Source organism: Balaenoptera musculus, chromosome 6, assembly GCF_009873245.2.
Source record: "Balaenoptera musculus isolate JJ_BM4_2016_0621 chromosome 6, mBalMus1.pri.v3, whole genome shotgun sequence".
In the NCBI taxonomy this organism is placed as follows: domain Eukaryota; kingdom Metazoa; phylum Chordata; class Mammalia; order Artiodactyla; family Balaenopteridae; genus Balaenoptera; species Balaenoptera musculus.
In genome coordinates, this window is record NC_045790.1 from 77,343,271 (window position 1) to 77,370,653 (window position 27,383).

The 27,383-nt window shown below is 45.2% G+C and overlaps 2 protein-coding genes across 7 annotated transcripts in view; one reads left to right on the forward strand and one right to left on the reverse strand.

The window, feature by feature from the left end:
- TLE1 (TLE family member 1, transcriptional corepressor) overlaps positions 1–22,794 on the reverse strand; it is an 87,672-nt gene extending 64,878 nt beyond the window's left edge. For all 6 annotated transcript variants that reach the window (XM_036854557.1, XM_036854556.1, XM_036854555.1 and 3 more), the window contains exons 1-4: positions 22,655–22,794; positions 21,768–21,868; positions 20,257–20,320; positions 20,098–20,142 (exon numbers count right to left, since the gene is read on the reverse strand). In XM_036854557.1, coding sequence (XP_036710452.1) covers positions 20,098–20,142; positions 20,257–20,320; positions 21,768–21,868; positions 22,655–22,678 — 234 coding nt within the window. In that variant the 5' untranslated portion in view covers positions 22,679–22,794. The remainder of the gene's footprint in view (positions 1–20,097; positions 20,143–20,256; positions 20,321–21,767; positions 21,869–22,654) is intronic.
- Positions 22,795–24,299: 1,505 nt separating this feature from the next.
- Positions 24,300–27,383, forward strand: part of LOC118896380 (spermatogenesis-associated protein 31D4-like) — a 210,364-nt gene continuing 207,280 nt past the window's right edge. The window contains exon 1 of the mRNA XM_036854155.1: positions 24,300–24,419. The gene's annotated coding sequence lies outside the window, so the exon portion shown is untranslated. The remainder of the gene's footprint in view (positions 24,420–27,383) is intronic.

Sequence of the window (27,383 nt, forward strand, 5' to 3'; positions counted from 1 at the left end):
ACCACGGGGTACACATTCCACATATGGGGCTTTCAAAGGAATGACTCGCTGCACCGAAATGGAATCCCCACACACCCTAAACTCAATGACCAAGATGTTAACCACAAAAACCGTTCCTAACCAGTGTCAGAATAAAGCTCTGTTTACAGTAAGAAATTGTATCTTAGTAGGTACAAGATTCAGGTACATATATATTTTAACTGAGTTAAATAGGCCAAATACCTCCAAGGCCAGCAATGAACCAAACCCTGGTACATGTTGGCAGAGCTCTTAAATTGAAGACATGTTCTTCTGAGCATCTGAACTTAACTTTTTGGACTTCATGATTCCTAAAAGCTCGGCTTTCCACCTTTTGATACTCCTCCCACCTCATCTAATTTTCAGACTCAAGAGCCAGCCTGCTCCCCAACGGCTGCCCGCTTCTCCACTACACACAGAGTAATATATAGTGAAGGTTGTTGTAGGCTGAAAGCAGGGCGAGGACTGCTTAAGAGTAATTGCCCATGGGTCTCAAAGCAACCCAATGGCACCTCGCCCAAAGTCAGCTTACGGAGGGGAAACTCCACCACCATTAAATTGCAAATTGATGGATCATAAAAAATGCCGCTTATGCTGAGGGCTGGCAAACTGATCTTTCTGTTTCCTCAAACCAAGCAGGAGGCCAAGAGAAAAACACAGTGGAGAGCTGGTAAGAAGTGCCTGGCAACAGATAAACAGGCAAGAACATGAAAACAAAGCACACAAAAGGAAACAGATAATCTCTAAATCCCTTCTGACTAGAAGGTTCAGAGTCTGTGAAATGACAGCCTTCAATACAGAAAAATGTTCAACCTCACCAGCAACCAAATGAAATGCAAATGTTGTTCTAAGTAAAGTGGGTCATCCTGCACCAGTTAAGTTAGTAATTTAAAAAAAAAATTAATGAAATCCAACGATGGTGAGTCTTCTGGGAAACTGGAGTAATCACACATTACTGATGACAGAGTAAATCGGTACAGTCGTCTTGGAAAGCAACTGGGCAATGTGTTTCAAGTGCATGAAATTATTCAAACCTTTTGGTAAGGCTTCCCACAGCTAAGAATTTATCATAAGGAAATAGTTCAAATGAAAAGCATTCCATGCATGAAGCTGCTCACTGCAGCACGAGTTTCAAAGCAAAAGAGGAAAAGTCAGGTAAAAATGTAACAGTAGTTCAACACATCACAACCATCTGCAGTTTTTTAAAAACTTAACATTTGCCCTCCTGATAAATCAGTTGTCTAAGTATTAGGAGAACGGGTTAAATACACGACATGAACCCAAAGGCAAGGCAAGTAACCATTTTAAAGTCATGTTTATAATAATGATGCTTAAATGGCCAACAGTTACTAGATGAAGCAGGAGGGGAAGAACAAAGCTGTGGTGTTAGCGTGACTGTTTTTTGTTTGTTTGTTTTACCACATATGCATGTGGCCAAGCGCTGTAATTTGATACCCCAAATAAAACCAGTGATTATCCTGCTGTAGCGGGGTTATCAGTGCCATTTCCCCCCCTCCAGTGACCTTGTAGATGCCGCCCTTGATTTATCGTTTGGATGTATTATTAAACAGGGAAGGGAGCAAAGGGTGATCAGGCCCACCACTCCTGTGATTGACCCCGGCACTGAGTCACAAGGATGCTGGCAAACCCTGAAACCCTTTGGGTGCCCGGCCCTCTAACAATCTTCATGTCACATATGGAGAAGCCAAAGCCTAAAGGAAATGATTTGCCCAGGATCATAAAGAGTAAAAGCCACGTTTGCTGCCTAGTCCTTTCTCCAGGAAGCAGAAGTGGGAAATTGGAACATACTCTAGACCAGAAACAAAGCTGATGTACTCAGCCTTGTTTGCAAAGCAATACAGCCCTAACAGGACCACAGCAGTACAAGGCCAAGGCCATGTCATCGCTCAGCCAACAACGGTACTACAACAAGTGGCCCCAGTCTGTCACTGACAGGGTCACTGTACTCCTGCTGTCTTTGGCAGAAGTACAGTGCAAGGCAGAGTAGGCATTTCACAAGGAGCCACAGTTATAAATTGCAAACCTTAAATAAACAAGTAGCAGCCAAACTGCACTTTTGTCCTCCCCTTTGCAGGCAAAGAGAATTAGTGCCTCAGCCCTAACATCAGACAATCTGGCCCACCAGTAAAGCAAAATCCACAAAAACACATCCACAAGTACATCTCTATTTCCTGAAGATGACATCTGATGTCCCTAAGGAAAATTCAAGATGTTTGACTAAAACTGCATATCCAAAATGATATATTCAAAACTCTGCAAATAAACTTCCAATACTCCCCCCCACCCCTTTACAGGAGGGGGAAAGGCTTCTTGGCCCGGAGACCTCCTTTAGAACACTGGCTAGTCACCAGACCATCTCCCATCCTAGCACCATGCTTCACCAGCACACTCATGAAAAGGGAATTTTATCTGAAGTTCTAATGCATCAGAGTAGCTCTGTTTAAAATATAATGACGTCGATAAATGACTAACCACAGTTTGGGGGAAATCCAAATGAAAAGGACTTGGGGCCTCTAAGCTGACGATACAATGGTTATGAGGTTATCAGCGATTTTCAAACATAAGAACGCATCAGGATCACCTGAAAGGCTTGGTAAAACATAGACAGCTGGGCCCACGCCCAGAGTTTCTCAGCCAGGAGGTCTGGGGCCCCAGCATCTGCATTTCTAACAAGGCCTCAGGTGCTCTGCAGTTTGTTGGACTAGGGACCACACTTTGAGAACTGTGCCATTGAATAACCATGACAGCGGCAGCGTCTACTGCTTAGTACACAGCAGCTCCAATTACATCCAGGCTCTAAGTGTCAGTCAGGGTAGGTGCCCTTGGAGACTGCACCGGAAGGTTAAAATAACTCACCTAGGTCAGAAACAGGAGGGGAAGTCAGGCCTGCCTTTCTCCAAAGCCTTGCCACAGTGAGAGACGACCGCCTTTCTCCACACATTTTTACAAAACAAAACCAAGGCAAGAACACAAACCGGGGCTGGAGGAACCCATCTGACTATTGTGGGAAACCTCAAACAATATTCATTCAAATGAGTCCACCTGTGGCAATGTACTCTTGCCCCTTCTTCAACCTGATGATTAAAAAGCAAAACAAAGAGGACCAGAAGACAGAACCCCATCAGTGGCTCAATTGATCAGAACACAAGTCGCCAATCATGGGCAGATCCTAACTTTTCTGTTCCGTCTCCCCCCTCATTTGGCAGCTAGCTCTAAACCCCAGCCCTTCCCAAAGGGGCACAGACTCTCTCCTTCCACTGCTCACCTTTCACACTCGCAGCTTCTCTCCAAACAAGAAGGGGTTAAAATAAAGGGAAAGAATAACCTGCTGAATGAAGGCTGCCGAGGCGAGATAGCAACACTAATTGCTCCCATACTCGGGCTCCTCTCCTCGAGAGGCAGACCGCAAGGGCTCGCGTCTCCGGAGAAAGCTCTCGGATCTTCGCAGCAGCTCTCAGCAGAGCAACTCAAGTGCCCTTAATTGTTTATGTTCTTAATGCAGAGCCTCTTGAATGCATTCATTTTTAATAGCAGGCTTGAGTGTGGGGCCCATCGAAGAATGACAAAGCAACTCTATTCACTGGTCCTCCTTCCTGCAATGATGGTCTTCGGATTTATTTGCAAATGACAAGCTTGGCAGGCTCCACTTGAGGGCTGCCCTCTTTTTTTTTTTTTTTTTTTTAAAGAATTCAGTTGCATTTTCCATGATGAAGTTGAGTCTGCAACGCTGTGTATTTGTGTAAATTCTTCCCCCTTCAGTTCCTTCTAATTAATGACTTAAATGTTTTGACCCAACTGTTGCCAAGCAGTGCATTTGGGCTTTACTTTGTCATTCTGGTAAAGATGCATCCTTGACAAAAGCATCGCAGCTGTTTCAGTGCCTGAACAGCACATTTCCATTATTCAGAAACCCTTGTTATGGAGTTCAGACAGTGCTGTTCACAGGAAATTGTAATGACTTGTCCCATGATGGAAAAAGACAGCATTCGGTGGTGTCAAAGGAAAATGCACTCTGTTGCACCACAAGAAGGGTTTCAAGACAAACTCCGCAGGGTGAATCACGGAACGCTACCATGAAGTCACCACCTATTGTTCTGGGAATGGAAAGAGAGCAAGCCTACACCTTTCACCTTCTTCACAGGTCTTAGTCATTAGGGAGCTCATGAGAAATTAGATAATATCATACAGTAGCAGGAAGATCAGTGGGAGGAAGAGCCAGCTACATCATCATGGCATGAAGGCTAAAATTACAATTACGAAAATAAAACATGCCTATGTAAAGACGAAGACTGCACGGGAATATGCAAAAAACAAGTCGCCTCTGAAAACCAGGTTTATGAGAATGGTCTTTATTCAGAACTTGGAATGTTATTTTCCTTGCAATAACACTTAAACCCTTTCCTTTTCATCACAGCAACCTTTTAGGCCTGTGTAAACGGTCTTTGGTTGGTACTGACTTCCAAGGGTCTGTGTCACTATGTCCCTGACTTCCATCATGACAAAGCAAACACCCAGTGCACACAACTATAAAGCACAATTTATCATCAGCTTTAGCATTTCTCATCATCCCCTTCCCCACATCTTGTTTGGAGATCACTGAATAAGCAGTTTGGTATGAATGTTTCCCTAACAGGTTGGAATCTTTAGCCAATCTAGACAGTGGGAAAGGAATTTCCTGCCTTAGGTGACCATGGGACCGTGGTTCCCTAATTTTAAAAACATGCTACAGCTGAATGACCCACACATATGAAGGATGGCTGCCACTCTTCTTCCAGAGCAACTTCTTAGGGAAAGCAGCTACTCCATCAAGAGGCCTATGCCATCAAAGCCATGTGGCATGGCAGCAGAATGACCCCAAGTTAGATAGATGTGTGTGTGTGCATGCATTGCTAAGGCCATCTGAGTCCCAAACTCAGTCTCAGTTGGGAAGCCCCATCCCTGGGCCTTCTTCCTCAAAGGCTGAGCTGCTGGAGAGGTGGTCCTTTGGGAAGGAAGACAAGGTTCCTGGCATTCCAAGTGGAAACCTGGGATTCTCTTTTCAATCAACATCATGTGCCAAGAAACCTGCGAAGCTCCAGAATGCAATTTACCCCCCAAGAGTGGCCAGAAGATGAATTTGAATGGAGGGGGCTCTACTGCACACTGGGAGTCGGCCTCTGCCTCAGGAACAGTGCTCTGTTGAACCCAGCAAGTGCCAGAGGGGCATCAAAGGCTGGGAGCCACTGAGGCAGAAACAGAACTTGTGTGCAGCGAAGTCAACAGTGGAGAAAAAAATTATTTTCTCAAAAACACCTTAGGATCATGATTAAAATGAAATCTGGGAGGCTGGAGAAAATTTTCAAAGCATACCCTTTTGGAAAAGCTTTTAAGTACTTACAAGATGGTAAGTACAAGGATACTAGACAACAGACTTCACTAATGCATTCAAAAGTCACAGAATATTAACTCAGCTATGCAGGTGGAGGTAAAGAGAAATATTTTAAATACAAATTAATTCTTTTTTTTTTTTTTCCTTTGGCCGCCCCGTATGGCATGCCGGATCTTAGTTCCCTGACCAGGGATCCAACCTGCACCCCTGCATTGGAAGCGTGGAGTCTTAACCCCTGGACCACCAGGGAAGTCCCCACAAATTAATTCTTAAAAAAACAAAATAACCTGATCATCACAACACAATACAATCCACAGAGAAATCTAAGCAAGAGAAAAATAATCATCATTTCTCCAAGATAACAATCAAGCTATGTTCAGGGAAACAAAGTGTGCTCTATGAGGATAACTTACTCAGGGTTACTTGGATTGACCACAAGTATATATAATTAAAAGTATATAAAGAAAAAAAAAAGTATATAAAGAAAAACCCCCTTATGCCCAATCATATCAACTTGTAATTTTTTTTTTAATTTTTGTATTTTATTTATTTATTTATTTTTGGCTGCATTGAGTCTTCGTTGCTACGCACAGGTTTTCTCTAGTTGCGGCGAGCGGGGGCTACTCTTTGTTGTGGTGCGCGGGCTTCTCATTGCGGTGGCTTCCCTTCTTGCGGAGCATGGGCTCTAGGTGCATGGGCTTCAGTAGTTGTGGCACGTGGGCTCAGCAGTTGTGGCGCATGGGCTTAGTTGCTCCGTGGCATGTGGGATCTTCCCGGACCAGGGATTGAACCCATGTCTTCTGCATTGGCAGGCGGATTCTTAACCACTGCACCACAAGGGAAGTCCCTCAACTTGTAATTTTTAAATGATACAGTGTTATAACGTGTTGTCTAAGATTTACTGGGGAAGCATTAAACAAGAAGGGATAAAAGAACACTGGGTCGGGCTTTCCTAGTGGCACAGTGGTTAAGAGTCTGCCTGCCAATGCAGGGGACACAGGTTCAAGCCCTGGTCCGGGAAGATCCCACATGCCACGGAGCAACTGGGCCCGTGCACCACAACTACTGAGCCTGCGCTCTAGAGCCCGTGAGCCACAACTACTGAAGCCCGCATGCCTAGAGCCCGTGCTCCTCAACAAGAGAAGCCACCGCAATGAGAAGCCCGCGCACTGCAACGAAGAGTAACCCCTGCTCGCTGCAACTAGAGAAAGCCCGCGTGCAGCAACGAAGACCCAACGCAGCCAAAAATAAAAGAATTTATAAATAAATAAATTTAAAAAAAGAACATTGGGTCATGAAAGTGAGAACAATTTCTAAACCAGGGGCCACTAGAAGTTATCACTCCTATCACTCACCAGTTATTTTACAAGTGGGCAAATCAATTTCTGTGCTTGTGTGTGTTTTTAGAAAGCATCCTAGATATTCTCCCATTAATTATGTGGGTTCAGGACATGTCAATTCTTGTTTCCCAGAGCACAAGAAACCAAATTTAACCCACGTATTGTGTTACACTGGTCTGCACTCGTGTGGTTCCCACAGGGCTGGGCTGGCTCAATAATGTCGACCTCCTTCTGGAAGAACAGAATAGACTTCCTGCCATTTGGACTGTGAAACACAGTAATCCACCAGGGAATAAAGGTCAATGTTGCACTTTTGGTCATTACTGAATCATTTGAGATGATCTGCGGTGAGGATGAGAGGAAAATCGAAGGCTGTGAGAACGCTGCAAATGGCTTGACCTCAGACCAATTTCCATCTCCATCTGTCTAATAGACATGTGGATAAAAAGCCTCCCTCCTTCTGGGCTACTCGGCTGTTTTCAAATCCGCAGCACAAGCCAGGAACCAGTTAAACAATACATTAATAAGGGGAAATAACCTTCTAAGCCCCAGACTGACACTTACTCAGGTTTTAGGTCATCAGCTCAAGTTTGGAAAGTAATTTTCCAGTCTGCAAGCAGTACTGCAAAGCAGAAATTTTAACGAATACGGAGAATCATCTGCAGAGCTGGGGCATGTGCCAGAAATCTCCTCATTTGTACATGCAAATATATGCATGCTTACACCTCCACCCCCCCACCAAAAGACATCCACACGATTTCTATTGCGTCTGCTAACACACACACAAAGGGGAACAGCAGTTCCAAAAACTGCACTGCTGCAAAATAAGTCTTTTTTTTCCAAGTGTCCAATTAATGCTGCTTAATCCTTATTAAGGCATTTCAATCCTTAAATACAAAATATTCCTGGGAACCCAGAGCCCAATTATCATTTAAGCCAGGAAATAAATGTTAATATCCTAACTTTACACTAATACTCCCCCCTTTACCGGTTAGGCCAAGCTCCTTTTTTGAAGGTAATGCTGCACCATATATAAGTTTAGGCCCCCACAGTATATCAATGTCAAACAACATCGTGTCAAGCTAAGATTCAATTCAGGTAAGTGCCACTGCCAAATTTTCTTGTTCCCAGACGGGCTTTAAGATTATTTTATTGCTTAAAATTTAATTTGTTCCAACTCGTGTCTCCATGACAACGTTGGCTAACCCTGCAAATCATTTGGGTAATTGGATATCTTATCTTTCTATTGCTCTCAAATCGAATGATTCTGCTAGAATTGTAACAGCCAATCAAATTTACAGTCCTCCTGAGTAATAGACTTGGAAAAGTAGCCACATTCATCTCCTCTTTACAGCCATATTAACCAGTATGCAACACACAGTAGAATCTGGTCTTCAAACTATACTCCAAAGTATAAGTGGTGTCAATACCAATATTCTCACTGTGCAAACTCTACTCAAAAGCCCTCTTTTATACTATTTTAATTTGAAAAGGAACAATTGGTACCCATTCCATATAAACCTTGATCAATTTCAGTACTTTGAGGGAAACTGACAAGAATAAGTCTGCATGCTAATCAGAAAAAATAATAATAAAATAAAAATCACAGCATTTTGGGGGTATTTGCCCTTGTGATAAAATCATGACCAAAACAATGGCTGCACAAGATGACAGTAGTACACCAACACTGATTTGCCTGGGGCTCTTTCAGGTGGGTAAGCTACATCTGATACATTGTAAGAAATAAGAATGAATACAGATTCAGCATCCAGTTCAAAAATCTCTGCACTCTTAGAGAAATCCACAGTTGAAATGTGACACCCCCTTATTATTTCATTTAATTCATGAGTATCACAGCATCCAAGGCAGTCAATTATGAAACACAGATTTCTTATAAGATTTCAAAGTCAGCAGTTCCGCTCTTGAGTTAGTGGTATGATTTTGGCCTTTGGTCAGCTAAAAAGTACAGAAGTTGGACACATTTCAGTGGTCCAATTCCAATCTCCTCAGTAGCTGTGCAAGGAGATTTGCTCCGCGGGAGCTCAGGGCCCAGGCACTGTAAGAGAGCCAGCCGGGTTACAAAAGGAAAAGGCTCTGGAACCCAGGCCAACTGGCAGGCCGAAGGGGTTGTCAAGAACCTCGTGCTTCCCCTACAGACACTCAGAGGACTTCAGGACTCAAGCTAAACACAAACAGACGCAACGTGGAGCTTCTCAGCACACCAATGTCAGCAGGCAGCCAAGCTTGTAAGCAAGTGTGAGAGCAGGTATTGGCAGGTATTGTCTACAGTGTCCTCTTTTATCCCAAATACTTACAAAAAGTTGTTACTGCATCATGCTTGGCAATAAGAGTCAACAGCCTAAACTTCCAGTCTGTCTAATCCCAATGGCCCTGGCTTTTCTCCCTCCTGTGTTTTCCCTGCTTCCTCAAATATTAGCACATAAGCAGCAGCTGTGAATTGACAGTCCACAAAAATCTCAAGCCCGTGTAGTACCTGGAGAATACTGCAACACAATTATCTACTCAAACTTCTGCACGCACTTCACAAGTTTTCATAGCCAAAGAAAACTATATGTATGTATACATCATCAAGGCGCACAATTTTTTTTTCTCCAACAAAGCAACAACTCGGTCACGTAATTCTCACACACACACACCCCTTTTTTTTTCAAGATGACAAAACTCTCTTCAAATTCAAAGTTGGATTTTCCACATTTCATTAAAAATAAAAAAATCAGAAATGCACCTCCCATCCTTTATTTTGCCAAAACTCACTACAATAAAATGAACCAAATCCTCTTTGTTGTTCATCCATCCCCTTAAATGAAAAAACTCAACACAAGGCTATTCTCACTGGTAGTTGTATTAACTTCTTAAGGCTGTTGCGTTCCAAGGGCACATTTTGCTGTTTGGCTTAAATAAGGCATCTTAATTCCTCTAGATTCTTTAGACAACAGAGATTGCCAATAGGAACTTAAAAAGAAGTTTCCTTTTGAGCTTAGAGATAAATGCTTCTCATCTGAGAATAAAAAAACTTTGTAATTGAGGAGAATAATGAAAAGTGAACAGTTCAGATGCAGGAAGGAAGGAAACTGGGCTTGGAAAAACAAGATGGGATCATGGCCTAGAATTCCAAGGGCAGGGTACAGTTTTAAAGGGACAATAATAGATTTAGGTAACAGATTTTGAGAACAGCTGTCCTGAGAGTGCCCAAGTGCCAGACTCCTGCACACAGAAACTCACTCAGTCCTGATAACTACCCTATCCAGTAGGTGCTATTGTCATCCCCTAACCTTCTAGCCCAGCGCTCCCCAACCTTTTTGGCACCAGGGACTGCTATTGTGGAAGACAATTTTTCCACAGACTGGGGGGCGGGCGGGATGATTCAGGTGATAATGCGAGCGATGGGGAGTGGCAGATGAAGCTTTGCTTCGCTTGCTCCCCCCGCCGCTCACCTGCTGCTGTGCGGCCCGGATCCTCACAGACCTCGGACCGCTACTGGACCCCTGTTCTAGCCTGTTCTTTCTTTGTAAGGAGGAATAATTAATATCCAAGGGAGGCTGGAAGGACTTACAGAGAGCTCCTACAGTACAGTTCCTAGGGCACAAGGAGCTCAATGGATGGAGCTGTGACTACTTACTCCAATGTCCCAAAGAAGCTTACTCTACAATAAACCGAAGAAGCTGACTTTTGAAAGTCAAACTGCTGAAATAGACAACTGTCTGAGAACCGAGCGGGCACCTGTAGCTGCAGGCTGCGCGGGCACTGGACACCCTTCCTCCATCCCGGTGGCCCATCCATTATTCTCTCCATACCAGACCAAGATGTAGATCAATGTTAAGACCCCCTTTCCTAAACCGAGAGCGACCTTTTTATTTTCACTCACTAATCCATAGAAGCCTTTCAAGTGGCACAAATAAAGGCAGCTGCATTTTGTTCTCGAAATCAATTTTCTCCCCAGCCATCAACTAGATGTTCCTGCACAGAGAAAGAACAGCCCTTCCCTTCTAATTCAAAAATCCATACTGCCATTGCCCTTGCAAACTGCTAAACAAGCAGTATCGGCAAGTCACTTGTGTTCTGTAATATATTTACTGCAAATCCCAATGGCTCGCCTCCTAATGCAGTTTTCTATTGTGTCTGTGCGTGTCAATACACTGGCCGGTCACCTTACTTGTAAGAGGCTCTGCCCGACTGTTTGCTCAAGGCATCAAGAGGGCACCAAGGACAGACAAAGGCTGCGCTCCTGGAAGCCCTAGCCTTGGAGAGCCTCCTCCACATGCTGGGGTCCTCAAAGAGGTTTTGTTTTCTGGTACTTCACACCCCTATACCACCCACGGCCTCTGAGGCCAACCTAAATTCTCCACCAGGACAGCTTGCATCCACACAAAGTTCAAAATCAGAGTCCTTTTGCACAATTACTTCCTGGTTTCCTACCTATAAACACTAAAGCTGTTCCCCCAGTGAATATGCTGATCACATCTTAAAGGTGCGTTATCAAGGGCCAAAAGGTACAAGGGCTTGGGAAGGTGAATCTGGCTTTTCTGTTTAAGTACAAACCTCTGCATTCAGGTGACAGCTGAAAAGTAAGCACCCTGACACCACATAATGGTGGATCATCTAATACAACCATGCCAAAACCAAAAAGGCAAGTTAACGAGGAAAATGTTATAATATGCTATGAACACCTGTTCAGATGGAATTCTTAAAGTGTACCTGGAGAAACTCCCACTTTCATGTGCATCAGTCTCAAATGGAGTTGGCTGCTAAAGAAAGGCTTGAATTATCTATTTATCTTTCGGGGTGAGGGGAGGGCAAAAGCTCTATGCAAGATACGTGACAGGCAGGTATTACAAAAACATTACCTTATAGACTGCTGGTATCAAATAGGTGGGTATAATACAGGGTGTTCACTGTACATTTCTCTCTCCTTTTCTGTATATTTGAAATTCTTCATAACAAAAGTGTTTGGGGTGGGGGGAGGGGCTCTGTAAAGACTTTTAAGTAAATAATCAGTGGGTATAATCATTATTATTAAGAAACCTGGTGACTAAGTCAAGTCTAATGCCTTGGGAGAAGCTTGTAATGCAACTTACCCACAGCTCTATTAGTGGCTGTGGTCATCCTTAGGAGATGAGCAGTGGTTCCCAGGGCGGTGACGCATGCACACATTCAATTCACACGGAAACCCAGGCCTCAGAAACATGCTACTTTTGTTTTCTCTCTTTTCTTTTTTTTTTTACTACAAACCCAAATATATTACCATAATTAAACTCCCCGTTAAGAAGCCTCAGTGGATATTCGACTATAAATCACTTTTCCAAAAGAAAAACAACTGAGCAAAAGTGGCTCGATGAGATTAGAACTGTAATCCTATAAAACATCTAGTGAAACCAAACATTTCATTCTTAATTTTAGCATAAGGAGCCATACTGGTACTGCAGATCCAAGTTTTTAATCTGGATTCCAAGGACTTGCTGAAAGATCTTAAGATGTCCACAAACAGCCAAAATTGTTGGGCAAAGCTATCTTGTGTATTAAAATGCATACTTATTTTTGCCAAGCAGCTTTCACCTGATTTTCATATGGGTTCAGGATCCAAAACAGTGACAACTACCGCTCTACCTAAGGGGCACATTAAATGCTACTTAAATGCCTACTCGAACTCGCTGGGAAAGGAAGATGCAAGTCTCAAATTCAAGCCTCAAGCAGACTGCAACACAGCTGGAATAACAGAAAAAGGCCCATGAAAAAACAATACTACAAAAATCAGAGCAACAGTAAGCGATGTGACAGCCTCCTGTTGGAGCAGCCATGGAAGGCCTTGAAGTAAACAGGCGGTGTCGGTATTTGAACTAGACCTTGAAGGATACTGAAGGAGGCCATGTGAAGTTTGACAAAAAAGTCTGGACTTTTAAGAAAACAGAAAAACACAAAACATATTTTAGGTATGAAGAAGGGACCCATCTGGCTGGATTAAAGGGCCTGGAGGGAAGAGGACAGAGGTGACCAAGTAAGACTGGCAGGAACAACCACCAGAGGCAGATACACAAGGCTGTGAGTGACGGGCAGCAAGGCAATTACCGGAGTGGGAAGCCAGAGTCGGAAAAAACGGGCATACCTAGGAGGCCAAAAGACCCATGCCCCTAAAGGAATTCTGCATTCACCACCTTAAAGGTGTCCCCTTCCAGGGCGAGCGTTCCAAGACTGTTTAAAATGTGGGCTAGTGGTCTTGACCGTGGAGTGGGGGTGTCCCAGGGGCCACTCCGGACAAGCCAACAGGGAGCACTGAGAATATAAGTACTCTGATTTTAACCCCTTCAATTAAAATTTCCATGTATTATACATATAGACAACATACCAGCACTGTAACATATTTATAGAACTTACAAATTATAAGTGAACAAGTCTGGGGATATGTTTTTAAACTTTCTACTGACAGGCTGCACAAAATACCGCAGACTAATAAGCTAGTTACATCAGTAATGACACTAATATCAAACCCAGTCCAGTGAATTCCCTGGCGGTCCAGTGGTTAGGTCTCCACACTTTCACTGCTGAGGGCATGGGTTCAATCCCTGGTTGGGGAACTAAGATTCCGTAAGCTGTGCGGCGCAGCCAAAACAAAACAAAACAAACCAAAACAAAGAGCCCAGTCTAGTACCACATGTATTTCAGCGGTTTAACAAACTGCATGAGTTGGTCACACAAGTTCAAATGTACCTACATTCTCAAAGACAACTGATTCCGCTTTATCAAGTGAATAATGATTATCTAATGAGTATCTATTGGAAATAGGTGCACTACCCTTCCGGCGTGCACAGCAATGTACACCTACCACACTTAATAGCAGTTTTTCTCTATTCGGCAGATGAAAAAATCGATTCAACGCACAGAATTCTTCTAGCTTATTTTTTCCTCGTACCCAAAATAAGCTTCACACTACCCTTTTCTCACGAACATATTTTGTGGTCAAAGATGACTAAGTAGCAAATAATACTACTAAAAAAACTAAAAAAATGTGTTTGTTATACCTAGTATGAAAACATGCTGGGGAAGGGGGTAAACAATGTTCTCATGGTTATGACTGCATGTTGCTTCAAAGCAGACAAACAGAATTAAAAACTTAGTAGTTACTAAAAATTGAAATGCAAACTAATGAAATACAGACTTGTGTGAAATCACAGGTTAAAACTTTTTGTCAACGTTTCTTGGAGTTTCACAAAAAGTGTTATGGTGACTGGGTGATCTATAAACTGAGCGGTTCTGTAATCATGGTGGTTTTTCAAACAATTTTAGAGACCATTTTTTCTTTAACCAAGTGAATGGTAATATATGAATCTCTTAACTTATGTTAAAATTTTGGTAATCTTTTTCCATTTTTCTGATCAAACCATGCCTCAGAAAAAAATTAGAAAATCTCTCCCACACCTGAGGGCCCACGCCTACACCCACACCGCCCCACAAACACAGACTCTACTTCAAACATCAAGCCATGTTCATGGAACAATCCTACGGCACACGTCTCACTACAGAACTCACCAATCCCATTAGCAAACACTATGTTGAAGCTATAAATGCCTAATCTTGTCCCATAAGCCAACTTCCCAAAACAGCTCTCTAAAGTTTAATTAAAAACCATTATACCAAATATTCCACATTAAAAGTACTAGTCCTGAGAATTTCAATTTTTAAAAACCTGAAGCAACAGTAAGCATCATGGATAGGAAGGGTGGCGGGGGGGGCACGGGACATGACTGAGTCAATCAAACCTTAATGAGAGTCCAGTCAGTTTCTTAGGTTTAATCCACTTCTAGAGACCACAGAAGTTTAATAATAGAAAAGCTGAAGACTTAGATCTAGCGAAACTCAAAATGGTTCCAGGAGCCAGTAACTGAATATATCTTTAGTGTAACTACCACACAAAATGATTTATTTAAATATTTGCTAAAGGAACAGATTTTCCTTTCTGTGTTTCTTAATAAACACTATTTGGAGGAACATCTGAAGCCCTCTGGACAGACTCTCCTTAACTGACACATACAAGGTGCTGGGTTCCGAAGCCTGGCGGGGACTCATGCCTCTGGAGGAATGAGTCCCCTCTGGTGAGAGGAGCCCTACTTTAGGGCCTGCCTAGTCTAACCCTTTTACAGAGCAGAAAACCAGGGCCAGGCAACTTGTTAATGACTCACCCAGTCACTAACTGAAGTCCCTAAATAAGTGACCCTAACCCACTCTATCTTACACCAAGGTAGATCCCAGAGATCAGCGGGACATTCCCCCTCAGCCCAGCCCTCTGGAGATGGCGGAACAAAGGGGAGGGGAGGGAGGCTCTCTGACCCAACACGTGCCCCCCTGGCCTCACCCGACCCTATCACATCCTGTCCTTACATAAAATGCTGGTATTTTGTTCCTCATGGGTTTTTTGGTTTTAATTTTGAACTTTAAAAATACTGTTTACCTTGAGTGCTAAACTTTTTGACACCTCCCTTAAACTCTGTGCCCGAGGCAAAGGCCTCACTCACCTCACCCTAGGCCAGGCCCTGGACAGAAATCTGCAACTAGCCCAGCTGTGGAAGGGGTCAGGAGGGTGCTGCTTAAGGAGTGAAGAATCCGCCCCGCTTGCCAATAAAAAACAAAGGCTAATCTTGCGCCTCGGAATCTAGGTTCTAAATACAGGGAGCTTTATCTCTTAACTCCTACTTGTAAAGGACAGGCCTGGCTAATGAAATCAAGTGGGGGACCACTCCAACCTTGAAGACAGCTACCTTCTTTGTATTACAAGGTAGAGCTTAACTCTTAAGTTCCTATACTCCAGCTGGCCAGTCCCATTCTGAGATACTGACTTAAAAAAAAAAAATCTCAAAATGAGAAACTGTAGACTGAAAACCCAATGATTTAAAAACAGGAAGAAAGGTAAAACGTACAAACAGTAAGAGTCACATCTAAGGAATTAACCCACAGGTGAATCCCTAACAGTTCCACCTTAACACTTTTAAAACACTACTAAAGAACAATTTCTTTCTAAAGAGAAACTTTAAAGCACACATCAAAACTGTGAAAGCAGTTTCACTCCAAAATTTATATGGTCTGAGACACTGTGCTTGCTGAACTATCACACAGAGTTTGGAAATGTTCAGCTCTCGTCTGGTTTTTTTTTCTCTTTCTCCTCTCCTTCCCCACCCCACAATCAGGATTGCAGAATACTTTCCTTTCAGAGCTAGTCCTTTCATTTATTTTTAAATTCTTCTACCACCCTGGAGAGCCCTAAGCACTCACTGCCTGCCTTCAGAAGAACACAGGCACAGAGAGGCAAAGTGAATGATCAAACTCACTGCATCGCTGGGGCTCAACCAGAGCCCGGATAACACGTTTCAAATTTTCTTTGGTTCTTCGACCCATTTTAACCTGCGGACAGTACTGCTCAGTTGGTTACAACTTTCTACCTACCCACAGCTGCGGTCCCCACAGACCAGTCAGTACTGCTGATTTTCCTAATTTTTAGAACATGAGGCTCACCCCAAGGTGTCTCGCAAATGATGAAGTTGATCAAAACAGACAAACAGGGGCTTCCCTGGTGGCGCAGTGGTTGAGAATCTGCCCGCTAATGCAGGGGACACGGGTTCGAGCCCTGGTCTGGGAAGATCCCACATGCCACGGAGCAACTAGGCCCGTGAGCCACAACTACTGAGCCTGCGCATCTGGAGCCTGTGCTCCGCAACAAGAGAGGCCGCGATGGTGAGAGGCCCGCGCACTGCGATGAAGAGTGGCCCCCACTTGCCACAACTAGAGAAAGCCCTCGCACAGAAACAAAGACCCAACACAGCCAAAAATAAATTAATTAATTAATTAATAATAAATAAAATAAATCAAAATGCAAAAAAAAACAGACAAACATTGAGAACAGGCACGCAGTGGGGTAGACTTGGGTCGCTAAGCACAGGCCCAAGGGTGATTCCACCACTGGCCTCATGCGCCAATGGCAGTGGGGGAGGAGGGAGACAGGGAAGAAGCGTTGAACTGGGAACCAGGTGAGCCCAACTCAAGCTTCAACAGATGCTTGGCCCTGACAAGTCCCAGACTCTGAGCACGCACCCAAAGTTGCAGGCAGAGCAAAACACCTACCCAACCTAACACCTACCACCCAATCTACTTCACAGGACGAGGCAAATCGCTTTGGAAAACTAAGTGCTGTACAAATTCATGCCACCAATGACAACTTACGGCACGGCTTCATCAGTGTGCTGAACAGGTATACAAGTGGGATAAATCAGGCTTATATAAGTACTTCGAGTGCATCTTATTCCGCAAAATACCAAAGGAGGTAATACCACTCCACATGACAGAAAAAAAAACTTTAAATATCACACTGCCAAACACTCTAGGCACAGCCCTCAAACACAATTAGACTCACGTTAACCTGCTACTTTTTCATGTACCCTAACACTGGTGGTATCAGAATTGCTCCATCTTTCATGAAAAGTCTCCACCTCTCTGTATAGAAATATCTAGAGTTTACATGACCTACCTGAAAAGAGGACAGGCAGGAATCTATAAAAGGCTCAAAGGAAAAATATTTTTGTCTTCATGCTGCAATTAAAGATTTAAATATCCATGACCATCCTGATCTCGTTGACTTTTCGGTAACCAGCCACAAATAGAAGCAGAGAAAGTGAGGGGAAGGCTTATCAGGAAGTGTTGACACAACATAAACACAGACTGCGGGCACCAAACCAAGTAAGGAAACCACAATTATACCATTCTTGATTTGGACGCACTTCCACTTTAAAACTTCCACACGGAAAAGTCGGTGGTGAGATTTGACACTGAAACCTCTCAAACTCACTCCTCCAACAAAGCCGCTGAAAGGTGGGGAGGAGAGCGGTCATCACACTGGAGACAAATCTTAACAACATTAAAGCTCTCTCCGCGGCAAGTTTCCCCATCACTGCATTTTTTTTCAGTAACAAAGATGTTGTCAGAAATGACAATTTTTTCTGTCCCCTGATGATGCCTTGCTAGCATTTGGTTATAAGCCATAAAGCAGGACTAATTTCAGCCTGTCAGGAGTCTCACTAATGCCCAGTTTCCCCCTAGAGAGAATTCCTGTCAAATCTAATGAGAGCTCCAAAGGCCCTCTCTACAATATAATGAGCACTTAGGCCATGCTGGTGATCAGGCGGCAAAAAGCATCAATTTGAGCCTGGCTACACCCTGGGGGCCAGACGTCACCAGTTTTAATAAGAATTATGATTACTAGCTGCACCAAATGCCTCCTCAGAACTTATTATTAACGTGTGACATTCAGAAGGATGTTTTTCAAATGTAAGGCCACTTTAAACTGAATTACAGCACTGTTCTGCATACCACTCTAGTTAAGGGTCTGTCAGCATTTACAATATAAACTAAATTTCAGGGGGCTTAATATCCTACTATGAAGAACACAGCGTCTCTCAGCTTTTCACATCTTTCAAATTACTAAGCATATTATTAATGCACACTGGCTCATGGACAGACAATATATACCCACAAATGCCCGATGGAGTACAGAAACTCATTTGAAAACTATTTTCACACCACGGGGTTCCTGACCCTCATCTTCCCTTCTTCCTTCTTCCTATGCGATAAAGAAGAGGTCACTCCACCAAGCAACCTACAAAAACCCAGAAGAATTTCACACCTCCTGTAGCTCCCCCAATAAATCCAGCACCAGCATACATCACATAGAGGTGGCATTCCCTTGTATGAAGTCGGTGAGGTTGTTAAATCCTTTGAGTTTATGAGTTTAAGAGAAAGCTCAATCTCCTCTTACCCTTCCAGAATATTTGTTGGGGAAAAAAAATGTGCCTTTAGGGTAACTTAAAAAAAAAAAGTGGCAGGTTAGAACTCCTCGACCAAGTCTATTTGCGTAATTAATTTAAATCACCATGTATCTTCTAGCTTAATTACTATCAACAAGTTACAATTGCCTCAGTCAGGCACTAGCCATTTACACACACAGAAACAAAGGCACAAACCCAACATAAACTAGGCTACCAACTTTGCAGATCAGAATAAAATCAGCACTTTTAAAGGCCCAATTACATTGTTAATGAAAGGCCCTGAACTTAACTATCTCCTTCCAAACATATAACTGAGAACAGATCTAAGGTACATGACGATAAATTAACATTATGAAATCTATGATGAATTAAAAATCAAAGAGTGCAGAGTTACAAAAGCAGAATTCAACTCTGAAACACACTTGCTTAATGAAAGTCTTTGAATATAAGGAAGATCTGAAGGCTGAACTAATCAATTTCTCCACCGTGCCCCAGCCGGTCAGCCAAGCTCTTTAATTTAATGAAACAAGGGTTTGAGATGAAATAGCACATATACATCAAGTAAGAATTGTATTGTTGCACTTTGAAATGTGTCCAACTGTGCAACTTCATCTGATGATAATTTTTTAAGAGGCAATCGATTTCTAAAAGACTTATTGTACCAGAGTCTTGATGAAAAAGTGAATGTCAGCATATCTCCAAAATACTTACACCCTGCCATTAATGCTTTCTTTGGCAGACAATGACTACTCAATCGAGGGTCCTTTGGGCTGAGCAATCATTTAGCTTTTCTTCTCTTATGAGATCCTTAGTGCCTTGTTCCAGCTCAATACTCTTTTTATACACCATTATAGTAGCCATAAGTGTGAATTTTATGGGAACTTGCAAACTCATAGTCATAGCTCGAGCTTTCCAGTCACTAATCTTTTCATGCTTTTAAAACCACTAGGACTGACATATGCTGTGGTCATAAAAGGATGCTTTTTTCACCTCCAAACCTGCATCAACTGAGACATTTTTCAAAGAGATGTTTGCTAATAAGCCACTGATCCTGAGTGTCGCTTTATGTAGCCCCAAAGCATAGGGAGAACTCCATAGTTAGTCATATAACTTGTTTAACCTGAATAAAGACACTCCCGAATACCCTTCTTTCCCACAGAGATTCACACTTCTTACCAAATCAGCATAAAAACATTAGCTATTATGAACTTCAGAACTCTACAGGATACACAGATCTTTCAAGAGGAAAATAAATGTATCCAGGCAGAAAAGTCAAGTCAGAGCCTCAATTCCTACCTGCCTATAAACAGGCTAGTTTACACTTCCAAAGTACCTCTCACCTAGTAACTTAAACATTCTATAATTGTCAAGAAGCAGCTCCTGCTGCAGAATACTGCCACCAATTTGCAGGAAGGGAAACCAAGGCTGAAAAATGGCATATAAATCCCCCCCACTCCTGAGGACAAAGCCAGTATAATAAAATCATGACTTACTTCTCATTTCAACTTGAGATTTTGCTAAAGCTTACCTGTTTATGCATTTCTATGTTTAATCCATATGACATTTCATAATACTGTAAAAAGAAAAAAAGAACCAAGCATTTCATTAACTCACATTTTGTAATGCCGAGAACCCATATTTGTTAGTATTACATGAAAAGGAAAAAAGCCTAATCTTTGATACCTACCATCACATAGTGCCTCTGCATTTCTGTCTTTTCACTTGCCAGTTTCTCACATTCCAATTTAAGGCTACGAAAACAAAACAGGCAACTTAATGTAAACATTATGTCACTAGTTTTAACATCTGCCTCACATATTTGCACTTCAAGTAAAAACACAGACCAATTTGGAAAAACCATAAACTATCTAGGTAAACACCCAAAAGCTTTGTCCTTGCATTTAATAGGGAAAAAAGGAATAAGGTGAACAGTACAAGGTATCCACTCAGCAACTATTCTTTTTCTTCTTGGTGCAGACCTGGTCTCATGCCAAGAATGAAAAAAATCTGTCAAAACCTCTGATCTACTCAGAAGACTGATTTCTCCTCATGGTCATCTGTTCACTCGTACTTGCTTCCCTGCATCAGAGTTTGTTTGCTTCCCTGGACTTCACCAAAACCTGGCCTTTGCACAACCTTCAGTCTCAGGCATAGGCCATCTCTGCCAACTCAAATAGTCTCTAGGTTTGAAAACTGTACCTGTAAAGTTACTTCTACAATTGTTGGTCCCTTTTAAAACCTTTGTTTTTTAATTCCCTGCCAAAACATGTTACATAGCTTCTGCAATTAAGTAGGTTGAAGTCTTCCCTGCTTGGTAAACATAGTGTAGGCAGGTATGCTTCAAGCTCTAGAGATTATTATCTTCAAGTAGACAAAAGGCCAATAATCACAAAGCCTCTGCAAAATAAGAATATTCACACCCAAGCATCTGTGTGTTTCTCAAGTGTGACAAAAATAAAAACTGTCATTACACAGTTATTTCTTAGCTCTAATCAGCTAAAACTTAATAGAAACAGGGGAAGAAACTAACATTTCTATAAAGTCCACTATGGACAGGGTGCTTTACAAATAGTTTACATTTATAAATTTTCTGAAGCAGCTCTCATTAGATGAAGACACTAAAGCTGAGATGGCTATAAATGTGACTCCAAGCCCTGTCCTACCCAAACCAATCCAGAATGAAGCCAAAGCAGGTGAGCTTCCCCCTACACACATCCACCCCACCCCCCTCACCACCGCTAATGATGGGCACAGCTGAAAGCATCTACCCTCCCATAATGGACTTTGCCTCAAAGAACTCAATTCTAGTATGGCCAACAGTGATTTCAACACCCGCTTCGCCTCCCTGAACCTGTACTCCTGAGCTGGGGCATCGACTGAACCAAGGTTTCAGCTCAGCCTGTTGCAAAATAAATAAATGAAGTGCAAATATTGACAGTTCTCATGCAACTCCTAAATACACGAAAAAAGGCTCCCTGGAACAGCAGCAAACGGGCAAAAGGGAAACAATGGGAGGAGGTGGAGACAAGAGAAGAGGCGGCCCGGGAAGAGCCGGGAAAGGGGGTAACGTGAATGACAGGTCTTAACTGCGACTCCACACGCCACCGCCTGGACGCAAGTACTAAGTACAGCCGCCGCCGCCACCAGGGGCACGGAGCTGCCGGGGCGACCACTCACCGGGCGCGGCCGGACACGCACCTGTGATACTGCGCCTGCAGGAACTGAAATTCCTCCTTAATCCGGTCCAGGGACTCCGGGATAGTGAACTTGAAGGGCTGGCCTGCAGCCTGGTGCGGCGTCTAGGGACGCCCAGCGAGGGGGACCGAGGGACGGGTATGAGGGCGGTTGGATAGAGAAGTCAGTGAGAGAACGAAAGAGTGGGTGGGACATAAACAAAAAATAAAGTTAGAAGTGGCGGAAAACGGAGCCCCAAACTCGAGTTTGCGCTTCACTTTGGGGAGAGGGAAGGTGGACCCTCCCAGATCCGAAGCTTCTAAAGAGGCTTGCAGCCTCTTCCAGCCTCCAGGGCGGGTCCCGGTAAGCGCGCCCGGGTCACCTGGCTGAAGGGACAGGGGCTCCCCGGCGGCGGCCGGGGAGGACCTGGCCAGATTGTCGTCGACACCGCCGCCCTCTCCCTCACCAGGGTGATAATGACCCCGGGCACCAGAGGAGAAAACCCCCTTATGCTCCCCATTTCCAGTGTCGCCGGGGCCACCTCCAGGCGCGCCGGAACGGGGGCCGCATTGACATGTAAATAGGCGACACGAGAAACAAAGGGGGGGGCGCCCTACCCGCCTCGGGGAAGGGAGAGGATATGGCCGGAGAAACCCTAGTCTCCCCGAGCGCCCCGCCCGCCCAGTCTAGACGTCAAGTAAGAAGAAGCCCAGAGCAAAGGGGATAAATTGAGAGTTTCAGTCCACTCCCCACCACAGGAGGGGAGGGCCCGGGACCTCCCAAGCCTAGCACTCCTAGAGGCCACGGTCTCGGCCAGAATGCAGCAGCCACCCACCTCCTCAACCCGCAGCAATAGCGCCCACCACCCCCCACTACCCTGCTCCCTACTCAGCCACCCGACCGCGCCTCACCGGGTGCCGGCTCTGCGGGAACATCGCTCTGGCGGCGGCCGCGGCTCTGTTCCCGGGCAACTCAATTCTCCGCTCAATTTCCAACTTTAATCTCGCCGAGGAAAATTAAGCCGGGAAGCCAGGCAGAAGCGGGTAGCGCGCTGGCCACGCACGCAGGCGCGCTTGGCGGGGCGCACAGGCCACTCGGCGCCGGGCCGCTCCTGCTCCCGCCGATGCGGGCTCCCGCGCTCAGGGCCACATCACGGGGCACCCCGGGCCCGGCTGCACCAAAAACCTGCGGGGCGCCGCCGGCACTCGGGAAGAGGGCGCAGGGGCTACGCTCCAATCCGCGGGCCTTGGCCGCCCGTGCTGGGAGGTGGGGGCGCGGTGACTCCCGCCGCGCTCCCCTCGGCGATCCGCGTGCGCCGCACCCGTCCCGGGCAAACAAATCCAGGCGGGCTGCTCTCCTTTGCTTTTCTCCGGGTCCGCCTCTTTTCCGGGTTTTCCCCGCGGCGCCGGCCGCCGGCGAGGTGCAGGTGGCGCGGCGCTCCGGGCTAACCCCACACAAACAAACCTGACGATGTACAGGGCTGATCCCCGCGGGTCCGGGCAGCGCCCACAACCAGGCACCCGCGGGCTCCCTGGAGGCGGCGGGGTGCGAGGTCCCGGCCGCAGCGGAGGCTCCGCGCCCGGCACTCCGCAGCCTTAACCCGAGCCGAGGAGCGCGGGATGACGATGAGGCGGAGAAAGTGAGGAGGGCGCGCCGGGAGGCGGCTTGGCACGCCCAGTGCGGCCGGCTCTCGGTGTTCTCCGCGGTTGCACAAACCCTCCTGGCCCGACGGGGCTACTCCGCGGAGGGCAGTCCCGCAGCCGCTCACTGCTCCTCGAGCCTTGGGCGCATCCGGGCGCCGCGGCCCGCGCGCACTCGTCCTGCACGGCCGGCGCGACCGCTCCGGACCTTTCCTCCGAGCCTCTCTGTCGACCCCCTTTCTTTCCTTCTCTTCGTCCGCCTCTCGCAAAGGGCGCTCCAGCCCGCTGCAAAGTTCTCTCACGACCCGGGGAACGACATCCAAGAGATGGTGGGGAAAAGCCCAAGAGTGCTCTCCACCGCTCGACCTCCCTCCCCGGCGGGCAAACTCCGCGGGCGAGTCCGGAGTATTCGCGGCGGGGGTTAAGTCGCCGAGGGCCACCGGAGGTCCGGGTTGGTGGCGCGGGTCCCGCCCGGCCGTGCGAGGGTGGGGGTGGCGCAGTCGGCTGCCTCGGGGACGCGGGGCACAGGGTACCCGCCGCCGCCGCCGCCGCTGCTGCTCCTGCAGCCGCCGCTCCCGCCGCCGCCGCCCGCGCCTCTCGCGCCGGTTACATTAACACGCGGTTTCACACTCCGGAGCTAACCAGCGCCGGCCCCGCCCAGCCCCGCGCGGGCGGGGGGCGCGAGCGCTGAGCAGGCGGGGGACGTGGGCCCGCTCGGGTGGAGGGGGGAGCGGGAAGGCCCGCGTCAGCCAATCGCGTGCGCCGCGCCCAACGTGGGGTGCTGACGCAACGCCTCCTCAGAGCCTATGGCAGCGCGGCACCGAACGGGCTGTCTCCCCCTGCCCCCCTCTCTTCCACCCCGCTCGCTTCCATCTCCGCCATCTCCCCCGTCTCCCCTCCCATCCACCCCCACCCCTCCTCCGCCAGCCGCGTCCTCCCGGGCTCGGTGAGGAACTGTTCCTGGAGGAGCCGCGGGACGCCGAAACCAGCCAATGGGAAGCGGCGAGACGCGGAGATTGGCACTGTAGATGGGAAGGTCGGTGGGAAGGAGAGCGGCGGGGCCGGGCTGTCAATCAAAGTAACGTGGGGCAGCAGAGGGAGCGCGCGGGAGCGCGCGAGCGGGAGGGACCCGCGAGTGTGCAGCCGCGGAACCTGGGGACTCGAGTGTGCAAAAATCCTGCCACTTGTTCACTTTCCCTTTAACGAAAATCCTCAGATCTCAGTGAAAGTAACTCAGAGACTAACCGCGTAGTTTCTAATGAGGGAGAATGGGTGCTTTTTGTTGGTTCGAGCCAAACGCGTCTTTCGAAGCTGGGCCCTTGTTTGATGCTACTCTTGAAAGTGAGGTCACATTCAAAAATTTCTCTGAGGGTTGTTTTTCCTTGAGCTGCCTTTTCGCGGACTCACGAGGAGTGGACTGTGCACTTCGTGGAAAATGCATAAATGGGCAACGCATTGGCTGGCGTACGTACACCAGCGCCTTAAGACTAGGCTTTTGATGCCCACGCCCCCTTTTGCACCGAAGGTGGTAGGAATTGGTTTTTATTGGAGTATTTCAAACCACTTTGCGAAAAGATTGGCCTGACTTGGTTTGGCGGGAAGGATACCCGCGGTGCTGCCAGGGTAGGGCACACGCGTCCCAGTCACAGATGCGTTGTTTTGCCCGCGGCACGGAATCTCTCTTGATAGTCCTGATTTCGTTGTGTTGGGAAGTAGAGGGCTGCTGAGAGTTTTGGGGGCCTCTCAGCAACATGACCACGAGTCTGTTTCCAATTACTGGAAACAAAGGGAGACAATGGGATAAACAGCATTGAGACCTGAAAAACCTGTCCTGCCCACCCCATCCCCGTAGTTCGCGTGGTACCCACCCACCCCCGGCAGAAATGTGTAAGGAGCTAGATGGGAAGCGTTGGGTAAAGGACGTGGAAAAAATTCTTATGAGGTGGAACTTGACTTTAAAAGGATTTTGAGATTTTAAATAAACAGGGCATACTGCGTCAATCTCCAGTTTTTGTCTGTTTTTCTAAGTACATCCCACAGAAAACCTTCAATATTGCCGCTTTTATGCTTGAGTTTAGAGAGCAGTTCAGTTGAGCTATTTCCACATGATTGGTACGTGAATAATGCTGCTTTAGCCAAATGGTGGTGAATTCTTCCATGAGAAAGACACATCTTTGACAAGCATTCATCTTATGTTGGAACATACTTAAGGTTTTGGTGTTAATGGCCTCCGTGTTACCATTATTTTACTTTCAAGAGAGTTAGGGAAACGCATTTATTTAAACAGAAATACAATTTATTCGAAGATTTGCTTTTACAGCGATCTTTTTCTTGAAATATTAAAAGAATCATTTTAGATAATACATTTCACTGGTGGAGTTCTTAAATATGTATGATATTGATTTGTCTATAATTGGATCAATCCCAAATATCAATATAAATGAAAAATTAAAGGAGTGATTTTAGCCAGTCTGTACAACACCATAGTAATTCTCAAACAAGTTCAGCATTGTGGCTCATTAAGTGGGGTAAGGGAGGGGTTCTGTTATTCATTTTGCTGACATGGGAAATGAATAGGAAGGAAGCACTGCCCCTTTTCTTGGTTAAACTTGGTGATGATGAGAGCAGGCTTGCCCCACATACAGAACTTTCTGAATCATACTGCCATGAGCAGCTAAGCTTTGCCCGTTGGCAACCTGTGTGCCTTGAAATCATGTAGTGAATGGGCCACCTATACCAGTCTGTGGTTGGTTCATCCCATAACCAGCTCCGGGATTGTGTAGAAAGTGCTTAGATGCCACAAATATGCCTGTGCATGCTGGGACAACTAGGGCAACTGAGACTTTTCTCTGGCTTACCCAAGCTTTACTTTAATTTACTGGCACACGCTGGTACTGAACTTTAAGTAGAGAAGTTAGAACAGGAACAAAACTGTTGCTACTTCTTTTTCTCTCCCCTCCGCATCTCCTTCAAAATCAGTTCTAACACATTGTTTTTAAATGTTCTCTAATATAACTGTTCACAGCAAACATGTCTACTCACCGTATTTCCTAGTTTGCCAAGGGTAAAAATTAGAAATTCTCTTTTAACTAGTGCTTCTTTACCAGTAGAGTTTGAATCACCAGGCTTTCTGATTTCCTTATGATGTAGTATCTGGAGAAAAGAAAGAGTACTGATTTGAAAATTGGAAGGCCTTTAATTGTTTGCATGAAGATGGTCGGTTTTTGATGGCTTCTTTCTCTTACAGCACATCCTCCTTAAGAGAGGAGGCTGGGCCCTTTTTCAAGGTCATGTTTTCTATGTGATTGTCATGCTGTAATAATTATACTACAAAACTCTCATCAAACTGCATTACAAATGATGGTGTTTAAACAATCAAGTAGCTTTAATCTTATGTTTTAAATAAATAATATATGTGCAGATTGCCTACAGCCTTTTTAAAGGAAAATAGTCCTACTCACGAAATCTATAATTTTGGTCTGCTGTTTAAAGTCTGTTAACCACAATCTTCTTTACCTTTAACATATTCATGTGTTGATGATGTTTTTTACATGAAATAATGTTAAGTACCCCTTGTCCATAGGAAATTGTCTCTGAAAAAAGTTCCCTCTTTATCCTCTGCAAAAGAAACAAAAAGATTGCCAGATTATTTATTTTATCATTGATGCATATATGAGTATATTTCCATTCGTTGCTGAGTTATCAGATTTTCAACTCACCAATAGTATAAGTGATTACAAAAACTAGGTCCTATCTATAGTATAGGTACTAGACACAATGGGAAAAATTATGAATGCTGGTCATAGAAATTATGCATCTTTTAAATCTATTACTGTTGTATTTGAAATAAATAATAATTATGCACATTTTTAAAAGATCACTTTTGTCATTTTCTCTTCCTTTCAGCTGTTATACATTTCCTCATTTGACTTGTTTTTTTTTAACTGGAAGTGTTCTTAAACCTAAGAATGTAGGGTCCAGAAGAAATCTTCCGAGCATT